Source organism: Drosophila melanogaster, chromosome 3R (genome assembly GCF_000001215.4).
Source record: "Drosophila melanogaster chromosome 3R".
Lineage (NCBI taxonomy): Eukaryota > Metazoa > Arthropoda > Insecta > Diptera > Drosophilidae > Drosophila > Drosophila melanogaster.
Genome location: NT_033777.3, coordinates 29,725,016 through 29,741,966, shown reverse-complemented (window position 1 = coordinate 29,741,966; position 16,951 = coordinate 29,725,016). Strand labels below are relative to the sequence as shown.

The 16,951-nt window shown below is 46.4% G+C and overlaps 5 protein-coding genes across 14 annotated transcripts, besides 1 other annotated feature; 1 reads left to right on the top strand and 4 right to left on the bottom strand.

The window, feature by feature from the left end:
* Positions 1-14: 14 nt before the first annotated feature.
* Gnpnat (Glucosamine-phosphate N-acetyltransferase) lies at positions 15-3,692 on the bottom strand. 7 transcript variants are annotated; one of them, NM_001276150.1, is given in 6 exon segments: positions 15-817; positions 877-938; positions 1,000-1,127; positions 1,189-1,399; positions 1,988-2,238; positions 3,653-3,692. In NM_001276150.1, coding segments are annotated over 5 exon segments (648 nt in total). In that variant the 5' UTR covers positions 1,991-2,238; positions 3,653-3,692; the 3' UTR covers positions 15-573.
* Positions 2,239-3,644: a mobile genetic element.
* A 204-nt stretch (positions 3,693-3,896) lies between the features above and the next one.
* CIA30 (Complex I intermediate-associated protein, 30 kDa) lies at positions 3,897-5,002 on the bottom strand. The gene is made up of 2 exons (NM_143461.4): positions 4,450-5,002; positions 3,897-4,391 (listed from the first exon to the last, which is right to left on the bottom strand). Exons 1-2 carry the CDS (start codon positions 4,921-4,923, stop codon positions 3,975-3,977), a joined length of 891 nt encoding a protein of 296 aa, NP_651718.1. The 5' UTR covers positions 4,924-5,002; the 3' UTR covers positions 3,897-3,974.
* Positions 5,003-5,221: 219 nt separating this feature from the next.
* CG7601 (uncharacterized protein) lies at positions 5,222-6,698 on the top strand. Its single transcript, NM_143460.4, has 5 exons — positions 5,222-5,477; positions 5,534-5,677; positions 5,735-5,951; positions 6,008-6,253; positions 6,312-6,698. Exons 1-5 carry the CDS (start codon positions 5,316-5,318, stop codon positions 6,521-6,523), a joined length of 981 nt encoding a protein of 326 aa, NP_651717.1. The 5' UTR covers positions 5,222-5,315; the 3' UTR covers positions 6,524-6,698.
* Positions 6,607-16,137, bottom strand: Kul (Kuzbanian-like). Of its 3 annotated transcripts, NM_001300661.1 has the most exons (10): positions 16,036-16,137; positions 14,837-15,106; positions 14,382-14,565; positions 13,918-14,311; positions 12,845-13,862; positions 12,415-12,668; positions 11,634-12,352; positions 11,406-11,571; positions 11,260-11,332; positions 6,607-11,076 (listed from the first exon to the last, which is right to left on the bottom strand). In NM_001300661.1, exons 2-10 carry the CDS (start codon positions 14,937-14,939, stop codon positions 11,030-11,032), a joined length of 2,958 nt encoding a protein of 985 aa, NP_001287590.1. In that variant the 5' UTR covers positions 14,940-15,106; positions 16,036-16,137; the 3' UTR covers positions 6,607-11,029. The 3 variants fall into 3 exon arrangements, with proteins under 3 accessions (NP_001287590.1, NP_001287589.1, NP_651716.1); NM_001300660.1 differs by lacking the exon at positions 11,260-11,332 and having other exon boundaries at positions 14,837-15,152; NM_143459.3 differs by lacking the exon at positions 11,260-11,332.
* A 139-nt stretch (positions 16,138-16,276) lies between these two features.
* Positions 16,277-16,940, bottom strand: CG18731 (uncharacterized protein). Of its 2 annotated transcripts, none has more exons than NM_001300659.1 (2): positions 16,794-16,940; positions 16,277-16,744 (listed from the first exon to the last, which is right to left on the bottom strand). In NM_001300659.1, exon 2 carries the CDS (start codon positions 16,710-16,712, stop codon positions 16,353-16,355), a length of 360 nt encoding a protein of 119 aa, NP_001287588.1. In that variant the 5' UTR covers positions 16,713-16,744; positions 16,794-16,940; the 3' UTR covers positions 16,277-16,352. The 2 variants fall into 2 exon arrangements, with proteins under 2 accessions (NP_001287588.1, NP_652716.1); NM_144459.3 differs by having other exon boundaries at positions 16,277-16,729.
* Between the last annotated feature and the right edge of the window lie 11 nt (positions 16,941-16,951).

The window sequence follows — 16,951 nt, the reverse complement described above, 5'->3', positions numbered from 1 at the left end:
AGTTTATAAACATTCTGGGCTTTTGAAAAAAGTGTCCACTTTATTGAATTTCTTCAATCATTAAAGGTTTTTGAAAGATTCGTATTGGGTTTTAATCGCTATTGTTGATTAGTGTTAATAACAGTTTAACAGTTATGCGAGTGTTTCAATCTTAGGGCTACTTGATGAAGGTGCTCTTAAAAGGTAATATTACAACCACCTTGGAGTTGAGAGGTCGAGCCGCACATTCAGTAGCAGAAAGGGGAGAAAAAATTATAAAATTGAGAGTTCTGTAGGGATTAAAAACAGAGAGCAACATATGTTGCGGTTGTCTTTAACTAAATATCTAATTGTATGTCCTCGCGGGTGGGTGGACAAGCACGTCCGTCCACAAGGACACCACCGCCAGCCAGCGCTGTCCAAAAATCCATCATGCCCTCAGCGCAATGGAATTTTGGCAATGCCTATATGCATTTAATGTTTTCTTAGAATCCAATTTTAGTTTTGTTGCATTGCGCTTCGCGCATTTGTAACTTTGAGATGGGGTGCTCCCACTCAAAGCTTGGACTTTGGAGCAGCGTTGGCGGCTAATTGTCAAGAGGCAAAATCGAGGCTCACAGTTTGGCAGGAGTCGCCCACTGTTCCACTGGAGCCGGCTGAGGTAGCATTCCGCTTGAGCGTTGGCCCCTCATCGTAGCGAATCGTCATGGAGTTGGAGTTTCCGGGAATGGCCACATAGCCCAGCGACTCATAGAACTTGATCAGCTTGTCCTTGCAGTCCAGCGACATTTTGTAGCAGCCCAGTTCCTCGGCCAGCAGCGATACGGTGACCACGATCCTGAATAGTAAGTCCGCGGATTAATGTTTCTTGTTGGGAAAATGATATACAACGCTTACAGTTTTCCCAGTTGCTTCCCGCGATACGTGTCATTGACCACCACATCCTCTAGACGGCCACGCTGAAGAATGAATCATAAGTTAAGCTAAATCATGGATCCTTTTCTCATCTTCTTCACTTACCACAGCACAGTTATGGATGAACTTGCGCTCGATCACCAAGGATGCAGCTCCAATAATCTCATTCTTGCGAGTGTCCTCAATGACGGTGACAAAGTAGTCCCCACTGGCTTTCATCTGCGAAAAGCGGGCTAGAAAAGATGGAGGTGGTCAGTACAAATACTACATTCCTAACTGAAAGTCACGACTCACTCAAGAACTGCGTACGATTCACATTGCCGACATGGGTGAGTTGCGAGAGCAGCTGCAGGAATCCACGATCGTAGTCGGTGTCCTTGAGAGGACGCACTTTCATCCAGGGCTCGCCGGGATTGGCCGCCGATATGAAGGGCTTAAAGTTGGCGGGACTGCGATGAAAGTCCAGCTTTAGCAGCAGATTAGGATCGTACAGATATGTCTCCTCCTGTAGAATTCAAAGTATAGAGTTTAAGTATATAGTATCTTTAAAATAGTATCAAGATGGGAGATAATTGTACATATGTACTAGATTTATGAGTGATTTGCTGATTAGGGATGCTTTCTATGGACTGAGTTTTAGTGATTGCGACTACCGTAAGTTGCACCATTTTCGCAGTGGACTTCACACGTCAGCAAGTGACGCCGATGGAGGCAAAACTGAAGGTAAAACTCAGTCAACAGGTAAGAAGGTGGAGCCGCGATAACAGGAATGGTATCAAGAACTGGTTTCTTGCACCCAACACTTTCGATTCGTTGGTGGCCAACTGGTTTTGCCTCATTTGCTATCATTTACGTTCAGTTCTCCTATTTTTGGCGCATAAATTACATAGTACGAGCAAACCGGTAAAGTGCGTAGATCCACCGACTAGTATCGATTTAGTTTGTTGTGGTTTCAGCAAGGATTAAAACGAACAACGTGGGCTCGAGGTCGCGGTGACTGAACTGCCACATGGTCACGTTTTTCATATATTTTTCGTACGGCATTGCACAGAAAGTATCTATGTGCCACTAATTATTTTTAAAAGCCTCTTACCATGATTTTATCTAATGTCTGATAATGATAGTGAAGCACCCGTTAGCACTTTTCCCAATCTCCCGCAACGAAACTAACAAAATGAAGCGGAAGTTTTTCCGGCCGCTTTTATCGGTCGAAGTTGCGGAGCAGACTGAGCGAAAAACACAAGCCGCGCACAATTCCCGTTGAAATACAGAAAGCCAGGCGCTAATTGGCAGTCAAGAGAGGCTAAAAACAACTGGAAAAGGTAAAAAAGTTGCAGTTTCAACCAGAGAACTGCAAGGGTGGCACTTTTTTACCACTCGACTCACACCCTACAATTTTGTGTGCGGGTGCTACTCGCCACGCACATCGCGGGTACTTACAAACACACAGTATAAATCTGAACATGCAGACAAGACACCCCGTTGTGTGCGCACCCGAATCAATACGGTGTTTTGCGTCGCGGGTGCCGCTCACACAGTGCCTAAAAAGGGATGAGTGAGAAAAACACTTGTGGGTATACCGTTAAACACATGGGTGTTTCCAAAAATACTCGGGTGTTTCCAAAAATACTCGAGTGGTCTCGTAGGTAGTCGAGTCAAATGGCGCCATACATAATGATTGTTGAGTTCTTGTGTCTTTGGTCCAGTGTCTCGGCTGTTAATTGCCCCTTTTTTGTTTTTTACGATGCAATTACTAGCTTGTTAGGATTCAGTATTATTTGGAAGCCAAAGGAAAAGGTCACAATAATGGCAGAAGCGGCTGATTTCGTTAAAAATAAAATTAACAATGGAACATACTCAGTTGCCAATAAACATAAAGGAAAAAGTGTTATTTGGAGCATTTTATGTGACATTTTAAAGGAAGATGAAACTGTTCTGGACGGATGGCTGTTCTGCAGGCAATGCCAGAAAGTGCTCAAATTTTTACACAAAAACACCTCCAATTTATCCCGCCATAAATGTTGTCTAACATTAAGACGACCAACGGAATTAAAAATTGTTTCGGAAAACGACAAGAAAGTAGCTATTGAAAAATGCACCCAATGGGTTGTCCAAGATTGTCGGCCGTTTTCTGCAGTAACCGGAGCCGGATTTAAAAATTTGGTGAAGTTTTTCCTACAAATCGGCGCTATCTATGGGGAACAGGTAGACGTCGATGACTTACTACCTGATCCAACAACATTAAGTCCTTATATTTAATAGATACTTTTTAAGCCCACTATGTTTTTATTATTTAGATTGAGACATTAAAAAACGTAAAAATCAACAAATGCCGTCTTTAATTGCAATTACTTTATGTGTTTGAAATGGGAGGCACCCATTGAGTCCATCAAAGAGCAAAGACATGAGCACAAAAATTTTCTTGGGTATTCCCTTTTACCCTTCATTTCTTATACCCGTCACGCTTCCACCCATACAAATTTTAGGCGTACAAAAAATGACCAGAGAACTGCAGCCCGCATACAAAAAATGACCTGCGGCCGATCGTTGACTGTGCGTCCACTCACCCATACGGCTCTTGCGCAGCAGGCCTCGGGTGGTTTTTTTACTCGTAACAAAAACACAACGTCGGTAAAACACTCGAGTATTTTGTGTTGCCGCAAGTAGGGTGTCAAAAAAAACGGGGTGCCTAGAGTACCGAGTGTTTATCGGGTGGACGTAGAGTGCGAGTGGCGGGCTGCAGTTCTCTGGTTTCAACGCTTAAATGACCCTGAATATTCGGCGATGTGAATGTAAACATTTAAACAGCTGATTGCGAAGAGAAAGGTTCTGCAAAAGCAAAAGAAATATAGAAAGAAATAGAGATGGAAAGAGAGCAATAACCAGCTGAGGGTACAGTTGTAACTGCCTATGAGTGATGGTCTAAAAATTTTAATTCGTGAATTTACTATTTATATATATTAATAAATATTGAATTTCCCAAATGTAAAGGCAATGTGCATGTTTCTGCTAACCAATCTTTACTGCTCTTCGTACGTTTCTACAATTAAATAACACAAACGTAACGTAAGGCGGTTACGTTACGTGGCCACGATGTATTTGGGAGTCTGGTACATTTCGTAGGCGAATTCCTCGCGGTGACTGGGATCGTACTCCAAACCCACATAGTCTATTTCCAGGCCAAACGGGCCATCCATTCCCTTCTTTGCGGCAACGGAGAATCCGAAGTGGGTTACCCTGTTCAGCGGTATGGCGCCCTGGCGATCCTGGACACGTCCCTTGGAAGACAGGAAGAACTTGGAGAAGGGAATCTTCGCTATCTGCCAGTGGGGACCTCCGCGCGTGTACAGAACATAGTGGTAGATGTCGTTCCACATCAGGTCGAAGTAGCCTTCGGTATGCAGGTTGATCAGGTAGCTGCGTCCATCGCCTCGCACCTTCATGACCAGCATGTTGTACTGCGTCCAGTCATAGGTGGTCTCGCGCTTAAAGGATTTCTGAGGATAATGAGGCTTAGTATCGTTACATCCAATTTGAAATCAACAATAAACTCACCCGCACTCTCTTCGTGCGAATGTTCGCATATCCCGTCCTTTTGATAATGCCATCCTTGGTGTGATCCGAGTTGACTTGGCCATGGAAGAGTCCAGCACCGGCTGCACTTAGTTCCAGAGTCGCAGTACTCTTGCCCTCGCCGTGATCCGCATCGGTGGTCACCGTCCACTTGTCCAGCACATCCGGCGCCTTGAAATCGAACACCACATCCGTTTCACCCGGCCGGAAGACCAGGATGGGATCACTTTCGAACTGCTCCTTGACTTCCTGGCGCCACAGCTTCATCTCCTCCTTGAGGTCCCTCAAGCCGTCCATGATCATCTGCTTCTTCGAGGGTTCCGGCAGCTTGGTCTTGTAGCCGGACTTTTTCTCGCGCTCCCAGAATGTCCTGTGCACGGCGGTGGTGTGGATTTGCTGCTGGACAGCCGGAAGGCAGCAGCCCAGGCGGAGTCCTTGTCGCAGGAGACTATTCATCGTGGCATTGGTTTAGGTTGAAGTAAATCTTATTTCTCTAGCAGCCTGTGCAGCAAAACAACGTAACAATAATCAGCTGGCCCAGTTGCCATTCTCAGCGAAACAGCAGTGCACAGTAGATATTCGATAGAAGATAAGCACAGTTGAAATGTAATAATGAAAGTCAAACTTACATACTTTGCCCACTTGATGTTACAATAATTATTACTTCCCATGTGGCTCACTTTTGTATTCTTCCTTACACTTAGAATTCATTTTCTTTCCTCTTAACTAAGCTCCCCTGTGCCTTATTCGCAGTGAATGACAATCCCGGTTTTGTTGTCATTGCTAATCATTTTGCATTCGGCTTGGAGTTCAAAGGTTTGATCATCGAATCGCGTCGGTTTGGGAAAATGAAGGTGCAGGACATGGACAAATGTGCTCCCAGCAGCGACTGGAACGTTCTTTACTGGGTGCTGGGCACGGTCCTGATGCCGGTGGCACTTCCACTGGCCATCATCAACATTTGGCAGCGATTCCAGGCCCAGAAATTCCGCAATCAATTGCCCGGCAAGGTGACGAGTTTAACTTAATGACTGATTAGCCCGGTAATTATGTAAACCATTTGCAGGTGGTGCTCATCACGGGGGCCAGTTCGGGCCTGGGCGAATCTCTGGCCCACGTCTTCTACCGCGCTGGATGCAGGGTTATTTTGGCGGCACGTCGCACTCAGGAATTGGAGCGGGTTAAGAAGGACCTCCTCGCATTGGATGTGGTAAGTTCGGGACCCGTAGGTTATGTGGTTCGCATTATAATGCACTAACCATTTCAGGATCCCGCTTATCCGCCGACAGTGCTTCCCCTGGATCTGGCTGAACTGAACTCCATTCCAGAATTTGTCACCCGGGTGCTGGCCGTGTACAACCAAGTGGACATACTCATCAACAACGGAGGGATCAGTGTGCGAGCCGATGTGGCATCCACGGCAGTGGATGTGGATCTCAAGGTGATGGTGGTTAACTACTTTGGCAGCGTTGCCCTGACCAAAGGTAACTAATAAACCCTTTATCCCGGAAAGTCAACTTACTCTTGTACGCATTCTTAGCTCTACTTCCTTCGATGGTGAAACGTGGTAGTGGTCACATATGCTTCATTAGCTCTGTTCAGGGAAAGTTTGCCATTCCCCAAAGGGCTGCCTATTCCGCCTCGAAACATGCCATGCAGGCTTTTGCCGATTCCCTGCGAGCCGAGGTGGCAAATAAGAACATAAACGTGTCCTGCGTGAGTCCTGGCTACATACGCACCCAGCTGTCCTTGAATGCATTGACAGGATCGGGAAGCAGTTACGGCAGTAAGTGATTTACCCTTTATATTCATATGAAAGCTAATTTCTATCTCCATGTCTGCAGAAGTGGATGAAACCACGGCCAAGGGCATGTCACCGGATAAACTTGCAGAACGCATTCTGCAGTGCATTCTTCGCAAAGAACCGGACATTATTGTCAGCGATGTCCAGGCCAAGATCGCCTACTATCTTCGTCATCTTTGCCCGAGTCTCTACTTTTGGATCATGGCCAAGCGCGCCGTCAAACTGGAGAATGCTGAGAAAAAGTCCACTTGAGCTTAGAGTATGTTAAGTCACACGTCCTTAAGTATTAGTTTCATTTTTATTGTTAATTGAATTTCGCTTAAAATGAGGAAATTATAAAGTATCGCATATGTGTGTGTTTGGGTTAAAAATTAGTTACACTCGTGTTATTGCCTAACGATAAGATTAATAAATAATGTATTGTAGTAATCGTAACATAAAGTACAACTGAATTGTCACACATGTGCTTGTTGTTCGCTCGTCTTTAAAAATGTTAATCGTAAAATTCTAGTATTCACTTCTTTGCTCTTCGGTTTTTGTTTTGTTCGATACACTTAATTTCGTTTGTGTTTCATTCGATTTCTTAAAGACATTTACGCGTTCTTTTCTTAATTGACAAAATTACATATTATTCATTTAGGTTCTTGGATGGGTGATGCGGTCTTGGGCAACATTTAAAACTGGCCATTAACTAGGGGTAGACGATGGTTTCGTGGGGAGTCGGGAGACGTACATACGTGTTTATAATTCATTTAGCTAAATTATAAAAATAGCATTAATCCATCTCGTGAAAAGTATAAAAATTAATTACAATTGAGGTACACAATACACATACAGATTTAAAAATCGGTTGCAGTTTTACAATTACATTAATATTTATGTATATTTAGATTAAAATCAATCGGTTTCTTATGTACAATACACAAAAATTGTTCTTTTCGCGCTAAATAGTCTTTTTGTCACGCTCAAAATACTCCGCTCCATTCGCTTAGACAATAATCATTTGCATTTAAGTATATACAGTACACACAAACATTGGCAAAATTCGTCTCTTCAATACACTGGATAATAAAATGTGTCCTTTGGAAATGCCCAGGATGGGAGTACGTGTTCCTTACGTTTGATCCTTTCAGTTTGAGCTCAAGTATCTCAAGGTGCAACATATTCCCGCTCCGGTGCATTTTGTGTTTCCTAGTGTTTATCTTTTTGGTTAGTTTCAATCTTTTGCCTGCCATATTTTGTATAGTTTCGTATTGAAATATGTTGTCAAGACAAGGTAGAAACTAGACGTCTCTTCGACTTTGGGTTTATCAGTATTTCTCATTATGTTAAGCATTTCAAAGCGATTGTCGCGTACTCGTTTTAACTATTTCCGTTTCCGGTTTCTTCACTGGCCAACGCGTTAACTGTCTGTCTGTTTGTCTATATACGATACTCTGGGTCGGTTTTTTTTTGGGTCATGGGTCGGGGTCCTGGTTCGCTTGAGCTGAGCTTTTGGCTGCTATCTTGTATCTTGTATCTTGTTTGTATATTCCACAAAAATATACCCAAATGCTCGTACAGTTGCAATGGCTATTGCACGCCCCACATGGATGTATGTATATACTCTTGATACGCCTTTGATTTCCTACACGTTCATATAGCTACAAATATCAATTGATGTCCTCTTAGCCTAAGATCCTTATTGCTGGGTGTTGGTGTCTAACTGCGGAATGTGACTCTATATCCTACGCGTTATGAATATCGATAGGTGTTGGGTGTCTCCTTATTGTTTGCTTTCATTGCTCTAACTGGATTGCATATAAAAACTATGTCCATTCGATATCCTATGTACACTACAGGCTGCTACGGGATCGATGCGTGTGTACAGGTGCCGTGCTCGCGGGGATCGGGTGGATAAGTGTCGGTGTTCGGGTGGCTAACTTCCTATGTGGCTGGCTGGGAGTTCTCTAAGACCTACTTTCGATGCATGATGCTTTTGATTTATTGACAGTATCGTTGGTTATCTTTGTAATCTAATCCGTACAGCTATTTGCAACTTTACCCGGCTCCCCATTTATATTTTCCTATATGCTACTCCTCCTGCTACAGCAACCTCCAACTTCCTCTAATCCTTTATTCCCCTATTCCTCTCTAATCTTAGTTTTGATCTTCAGAAAATATGCAAAGTATTTTTGAAATGTTCTCGGCTAATATTTTATCGTTTTAGTTCCTTACTAAAATAGCACCTTATATTGTTTTGTGTGTCGTCGTAGTTCAGATGAATAGTGATCGTTGTTCGAAACTTGAAGAGCAGGCAACTTAGGCAATTTACGTGTATAGTAGGTACATAACAATGCAGTAATACTGTTTTTGAAAATAACTATCGATATAGAGTATAGACCAAGTTCAGGCAAACACAAAGAGTGGGCATATAATCAGGTAATTCACTTCGGGTTTCTTCTTATGGCGGCTTCTGAAATGGAGTATCTGTGAAATGCGACTTTGACTTTACGTAAAGCTCATTAAAGTTTTGGTTCGATAAGAAGAAATCGTCAGTGAATCACGAGCATTTGCCCCGTTTCCAGTTCGTAATCCGATCAATGTAGGAAGGATGCATACATACATATATGTATGTATCAACTTCCGCCAAGTTCAATCAAATCCGGAAACCGGAACTACATATACAGACTGGCTAAATTTCAGTTTACGCAATAGAATGCAAACAGTAAACAGTAGAAGGTACAAAGTGCGGTGAGTGCGGCTGCGGTTTGGATTGCGGTGGCATCAGTGGGTGGGGATTGGGTGCCCTAGTGGGTGTCGATGCATTCGAGGTGCTGGGGCGAGCCTTGGTCGGGGATTAATGGGCGTGTGGAATGCGGTGGAGTGTCTGTTCGTGTGAGTGGGCGTGGTATTTCACATTTTCAGCAGAAACGGCAAGTTTAAGGCAGTGTTATGCAAGTAAACCTATGCGACAATTTGTATAACTAACATTAAGACTTATCACTTTCACTTGGTTGGTTTTGGAAACTGGAACGGGAGAGCTGCCCTTAGCTAACCAAGTTCTCCACATCGGACACAACCACCTCCAGATCCGAAGGCAGCTCGTTGTTCTCGTTCGATGCTGCTGCAGATGAGGCTCCTGCAGAGGTTGCTGCTGCAGAAGTGACTGCTGCTCCTGGCTTTCCAGCTGCAGCCCCTGTGCCTGTGGAGCGCGTCCTGAAGTTGTGGAGGCTTCTCCTCGTGGGCTGCGAGGGCGGGTGACGCTGCATGGCGCTTGTGGAGGCGGATTGCTGCAACGCCACTCCGCTGGTTACGCCTGCAGTGATGGATGAGCTGCTGGTGGCCGTGCTGCTGGAAGATTGGCGAGAGAAACTGGGCGGAGGTGCTCCAGTGCTAACGGCGGCATTGCTGTTTGCTCCTCCCAAACTGGCCCTAGGAATATTGCTAAAGCTATTCCGCGAGTTCCTTGTGGGCGGAACAGGCACTGCCTTTGAGGAGGACACGCTGCTGTCCCTGCGGAGATTGGCATTGGACGAGGAGCGTCTCTGTGGCGAGGCAACTCCCATAGTTGGTGGATCTTTCCCGCTTCTGGTGGCTCCACTACCGCTAGCCTTCAGGTTCAGACTGCTGCGCTTCTTGTTTTTGGACAGATTTTGACTGAGATTAATCAGATTTTGCGTGCTGCCAAAGTTCCGCGTGAGGTTCACCGATCCGCTGGCCTTGCTGCTGCTCCGGCGAGGAGCGGCCGCAAATGGATTGTGGGTGGACAGGGAGTTAGACCTGCGATAGGAATTTCGCTGCGCAGTAACTGGAGGAGTCACCTCTAAGCTGGCTCTGTTCTGTGAGCTAGGAGCCACTTTGCTGCTACTGCTGGGCTTCGAACTGGAGGCCTCTGCCTGCATATCCACATTCTCGTAGCAGTGTTCCATGGAACGTGGAGGCGTTGGTGGTTTCAAGGTCTCGTAGTTGGGTTCGTTGAGGGTGAGAATCTGGTTATCGTCCTCCGCCTCGTTGCAGAGCAAAAGGGCACTTCTCTTGGCGCGCGTAGAGACTTCCTTCGAGGAGGACTGTCCCCCAGTTCGGTTACTGGTCTTTTGGCTTCTCTTTGGCCTTACACCTGCGCCCACCACATGGGTCTTCACTTTCGGTTTCTTGGACAATCTCAGGGAAAACTTGAAGGGCGGCTTGTAAACCACCTGCAGTTTGACCTTCTCGTTGGACAGATTACCCATGGACTTGGTTTTCTGCGGTGTCTTTTGCACCAGTCTCTCTGGCGTTGATTGCGACTTGCTCATCACCTTGCGAACTCGAGAGCTGTGCTCTATGTGGGACAGGGGTTGAGCCACAATTGGCGACTCGAGCAGCCACTTTTGCACCTTGCCAAAAGTGTTGGTGTGGTTGTTGGTGGTCGACAAATTGGAAGCATCGTCGCCATTGTTGTTGCGGTTTGAATAGTCGATGATCTCTTTCATGTGTTTGCCCACCTTCTTGCTGGACTTCTTGGGCTCCTCCTCGAACGATTTCTTCTTGGCCATCGCTTGGCTCCTAGTGGTCTTCTTTGGCTCCGGATTGGCACTGCTTTTGGCTGCATTTCGGGTTCCAACTGCAGCAGCGGCTGTTACTCCCGCTCCCGTTCCTGGCTTCTTGGTTCGTTCGCCACGAACCTTCTTCTTGAAAGGTACCTTTGTCCTCACGGCTGTATGCACTATCACGCCGTTGTTGTTCTCCGGAAGACGCACTGTCTCCGTGGTGGCGCTGTGTATAATGGTGACGGATTTAAGCTTCAGATTCGACCGTTTCGCCAGCAGCTTTGTGCTCAGCGCCTGTGAAAGACAAATCATGTGTTAGAAACAAATTCTAATCAAATTTAGAATGTGGTAAATAGCAATGGTAAATGTTTCAATGACTTCTAGACTAAAGCTGCCCTCAAATTAGCCACAGACTAGATGAATGTTCTCCAAACACTCTAAAGGATTATTGCGGGCACTGAAGGTCTAAGTGCTCACCCAAGGTCTGAGCCGTTGCTTCCGCTTTGGCTTCGACCTGATCCCTTAACATTTGCGTGAGAAGTCTCATAAACTTATTGTACCAAAGAATAGTTAATAGTGTATTAAAGAACCTTTTTACGCCAGTTTCCTGCAGTGTTACTTACCAGGAGCAGTATAACGCCTACAGCAGCTAAGGCTACTGTGTACCAGTTGTGCTGCATCCACTTCTTAAAGCTGGCGATGCTCTCTTCGGAAAGCAGGAGCTTGCGCAACGTGGCCAGTGGTCCAGAGGGATCCACCTCCCTGCACTTTTGAAAGACATCACAGTATCTGAACAAGTAAAAGATATATTAGTTTTGTAAATTGTGGTCTCCAAGGTAGATCAAACGCACCCATTATAATCATTGCAGGGCGTTCCAGGCTTTGAGTACATATCGGGCACATCGAAGGGCGCCTCATTCCATTCGAAGGAACTCCGGCAGGGACTGTCCTCTCCCGGCAGCTTGCAACACAGCTCGCATGACTTGATCCGATCGTCCTGCGGTCCGGGAATGCACTGGCACGATTCCAGACCATAGGCCAAGCAGATGCTACCCGTACAGTCGCCCATGTAGCAGACGAATTCCTTGTTGCAGATGGTTTTGTTGGGCTTGTTCACCGACGGCGGACACTGGGGCACTCGCCCATCACAGAATGAAGGATCCCGACAGCCGTTATCATCCCGACACTTGTCACCGAACTTCAGCTTGCAATCGGTGGTGCAGCAGGGACCTTGCGAAGGACTGCAGCGGGCATGCGGCGTCAGCGTGCACGGAGTTTCATCCAGACGCGGTTGCCTTGACATGGGAAAGCAGCACGAGTCCTTGCAGTCCTCCTCCCAGCCGCAGTCGCACTGCTCGCCCGGCTCCACCACGCCATTGCCGCAAATCGATGACTGCGGCTCGGTGAAGCAGCCCTTCATGGAACGCGCCTTGGCATTCAGCACGGGCTCTATTGATTTCAGCGAGCAGGTGCTGAACTTATTGTTGTTCTTCTTGTCGCCCGAAGTGGCGCGGGCAAACATAATGAAGTTACCATCCTCGCCACCAGGCGTACACTGCTCCGGATCGTGCTGAAATTGGAAAGTACTCTTAACAACGTGTAATATTTTATAAACAATTATAGAATTCTCACTGGTGATCCAAAGTTGTGTCCAATTTCGTGGGCCAAAGTCACGTGGGAGACAGCCGGTGGCACATGCTTTCCATAGTTCAACAGAGTGACTATTCCTGTATTGAGTGACTTAAGGGACCCCCGGTAGTGACCATTCTTTTCGCAGACTCCGCCAGCGTTCTTGAGATCTCCCGTCCAGGCCAATCCCAAGGTTCCCATCTCGAAATCACGGTAGGTGAACATGTAAGCCAAACAAAAGGCATCGTAGTCCTCCTCTGTAAAATAAATCAACAAAAGTTCATATAAATTATACACGCAACACAAATATAATTAATTAAACATGTATCAAGAAATCACAGATAATGTTAATTGCATATCAATTAATCAGAAGATGAAGTCAGCACAGGATCTCAAAACCGGATCAATTATCCAGAAAGTTAAGTTCACTCACCCGAAAACAGCTCCAGAAACTTTTCCACGCCGTAGTTACCGGGGAATCGGTAGCTGGGATCCTTCATCGCGTTCATGTTGTGCACCTTGATGCGCTTGATCATGAAGGTGATGTTGTCCGGCTTCCCATCGTTGTTGAAGTCCGTGTTCCGGTAGATTGTGTTCGCACGCTGTACGTGCCGAGTGATGGCCTCTATGGACGCCTCGTCCGAGCCCATCTTCTGGAAGAACGTGTGGTCCGCCTGCAGGTATAGCATGCAAGTGGTCTTGCGGTCGTAGAGCAGCCTGGGAGAGCTGTGAATGTCCTCGCCACCCCTTCCACTCAGCAGGTTTGTCATCATCATGCTGTTAAAACTCGGATTGTGCGGATTGGGTGCGAATATGATCTCCGGATTGTAGTTGTTCACAATGATGTTTGGCTTCTTGGTGGCTCCGTTCTTCGTGATGATCTCCACATGCGTCTTGTGGCTGGGCCGGTCGTTGCCATTGTTGTTGTTTCCCAGAAAGAGCGTCGTCCAGTTGGCATTGAAGAAGTTACTGGGCAGCTCGCGGGTGCCATTGTTATTCGGCTCCTCGTAGGGCGTTCCGAATTCCGGTTCGATGGGTCGGTTGTACGTGCTTACAATAATGTTCTTGTGTTTCGTGTACAACTTCCGCACATTGTTATTACTATTATTATTATTATTGTTGTTGTTGCTGTTATTGTTGTTACTATTGCTGTTGGCGTTGTTGTTGCCGCTGCTGTAGCTGCGACTTCCCTCGCCGAGATTGGAGGGATTGTAGTTATTTACAAGTATGTTGCGGTTCGACGTGGGCTTAGTCAGAGTGGCCAGGAAGCTCTCGGTGCTGCGCACAGTGCTCCTGGTTGTGGACGTGGTCGGGTACTTCCGCGGCGACTCCTCGCTCTTGTCCTCTTCGGAGGCCAGGACGCGAAAATCATCGTTGTACGGCACCTCCAAGTCCAGCGGCAGGGGCGGATTACGATTGTACGTGGGGGCCGGAGCATCCGACATGGCCAGCTAAAAGGTGAGATTCATTAAAATGGGATTTAGAGTGCATTCTTCGGATACTCACCTCCTCTGGCAGCCACCGCTTCTTCCTCAGCTTTTCGCTGGCGCAGTGCGTCTTGGCGGGAGTGGCGGAGTTGAGTCCTCCGCCGGTGAACTGCTGCTTCTGCATATTTACATCGCTTAACTTATAGACTATGCTGTGGACACCGCTCTCGGCTAGCTGCTGGGAATACCGATGCGCCGGCTCGATGTAGTAGTGCTCCGCCTGGGTCTCTATCGTGCCGTCCAACAGGTTGTCGCTGGTGAGGATCGCCTGGACGTGGGCCGCCTCGTCGTCCTCCAGGCTGCCCGTATAAATGCGCGACACATCGTAGTCGATGGGGCCCAGAGTGTTCTCGATCTCCACATCGTGGGCGAACACCGAATGCGGCTGTTGACGCAGCACCAAGCGGAAATCTCTGCGTGAGGAAGGCGGTTTTAGGTGATTAAGTGATTACCTTTTCGGCTGGCGATATCGAGTGCACTCACCTGTCGTGGGCGGAGAAATTCAAGCGGATGGTGTGCGCCAGTCCACTCGCCGAGGGGGTCACCTCTCTCTTCTGCCGGAAGCGAGCCTGCTCCAGGTGCCTGACCTGCGCCGCCTGCAGCACCTGGCGATCGAAGTTCGCCGCCTCCCAGTGCTTGATGTAGGGCGTCAGCCTGTGGGTGTAGCCTGTAAGAGGAAGGGGGCATTTTAGGGGTTAGTGGGAGCGGGAGAAAGCTGCCAGCGGCGATGACAAGATGAAATTTCTCTTAACTAAGTGATGAACAAATTTGTGGGTAGGCTATAGAAAGCAACTGATTAAGAGGATTACAGTGTACTTAAGAAAACAAATATTGATACGATGATGATATACAAATAGCATATTTGAGGAAGCCTCTTTGTAAAAAATCAGATTGTTTAATTTTTTAGATTTTGGGTTATCTTTTAAAGCCCGACTCACCTGGCAGCTTGAGCGGCGTGGGAATGGCCAGGATCTCGCCGGGCAGCCACAGGAGCCAGAGGAACAGGACCTGGAGCCCGAGGAGGCCCAGCAGCCAGCTCATCGTGGGTGCGATCCGGGTGCGATTCTAGATGGCCTGGACTACTCGAAGGTTGTGTTTTTCGAACTCGACCCCTGCTGCTGCATCACATCATTTGTTATTCGTTATTTGTTATTGTTGTGGGATTCGCTGCGAGGAAGTGGCTCCAATCGGTGACATCTCCGCGGTAACTGGAGGAGTGGAAAAGTGCAGAATGCGGAGTGGAGAGGTGAGAATCTAGAACGGTTATGATCGCGAGATGATTGCATTAACGGTCCGTGGCACAAAGAAACTGCATTGCGTATACGCCGTGTGCTCGCATCTCCAAGTGGCTTTCACCTTTTACGTGAAATCTTTTGTTCAGCTCGAAAATCTGTGTATTTTGTTCTGTTTTTTTTTCGCTGTTTTGCGTCTTTTTGCATAAATGGCAAAAGCAACAAACGGCAAGAAGAAGAAGAGCGTCACAGCATCTCATTAGCACCTCACACACATACACACACGAAGCAGTGTCGCTCGCATTGGTGTGCCCGTGAAAAATACTGTTAGTTAGGCGCTCTCTTCGCCACTGCTTCCCTCTCTTACGCGCAAACCTATTGGCCAATGAAATTAAATGCATTCTTTGACAACCGTTTAATTGGATAATTATTGTTTTTGCCCAACAATCATGCGTGTGTGTGTGTATTCTACCTGAGCTTTGGGCCAAAAAAACCCCCACTGCTCTCCCCACTCTTTCTACTCGTTGCTCGCTGTTGTTGTTGCGCTGGTCGAAAACCAAAATAAAATACACGTAAAATTCAATTAGCCACAAATTGTTGCACTCTTTTTTTCCGTTTGCGTTAATTGGATTTGCGGAATTTAGCCAAATATATTGGACCAAACACACACCACACACACACAGGGATAACCATCGACCTCCGTTAATGGCGTAAATGGTATAAGCCAGTCGCAGGTTTTTTTTTCTATTTTTTTTTTTTTTTCGTTGTTGCCACGGCCTAAAACCTGTTCTTCTGCCCAATCATCCAGGCCTAAACCGAGCGAATTTCACGACTAATCGTGCCGTTTTAGGACTTTCTGATCTGTTGATCTATGTTTTGATTAACTTATTTGCTTGGCTGCTTACTTTTCACAGTCACTGGAGCAATTGCATTACAATTGCTTTTTCTGCGCTTTTAACAACTTTTTTCGACCACCTTACCATCCACCAAGCAGTGTGACCACACCGCGCATTGACCGTTAAAATGTCAGGCTCAGAAAAATACACCTCGCGGTTGAAAAATATACCGCAAACGTACTTTGAGCTGAAGTTCTAGCCGGGACTCGAACCACAGTGCAGTGGGCCTAAAGTGAATATTCTCAAGATTGTGGAGTTTTTAGGTTTTACTTGTTACCCGCTCGTGCATTCAACAATAGTTTAAGATAAGGTAGCTTAATGATAGATTAACATTTAAGGGCTTCTTTGACCAGTGCCTGCTGCTTTTGGATGTCCGTTCTCAGTTTATCCGCGTTATTTTCCAGCTTCGCATAGCATTCTTTTAACTGATTTCGTTGGGTCTCCAGATCTCCCACGGTGGCCGACAGTTTCTTCACCTTCTGATCGTACTCGTCGAACATCTGCCACCATGTTGAAAGGGGAAGATTCTCTGGTTCAGTCATGAAAGCGTGCTCCAAGTCCAAGTTGTCTGTAGATCCGCTTATCGTAGGCTGATTGACCTCGAACGTTTCCATGTCCGCCAGCATTTCCTCTACACTGGGAGCCGTGGGTGGAGGCTCTACTTTGGGCCTGGACTTCCTAAACATCGTCTGTTTCCTTGAAACTACAATTTAGAGAACTGGAAACGTCAGCACTTGTTGAATTGGGGATTCAATATGTGGGGTTACCTGATGTATCGAGTCTCGTAGTCTTAGTGATATTAAGGTTAATTATCGTACTAACAATTTAGTCTAAAACCCGTATATAAGCCGTAAAATGGAATTCAATAAATTTTCTGCAATTGTTTACAAAACAGTGGTAAATAATGAAGTGGCCAGTAATTATT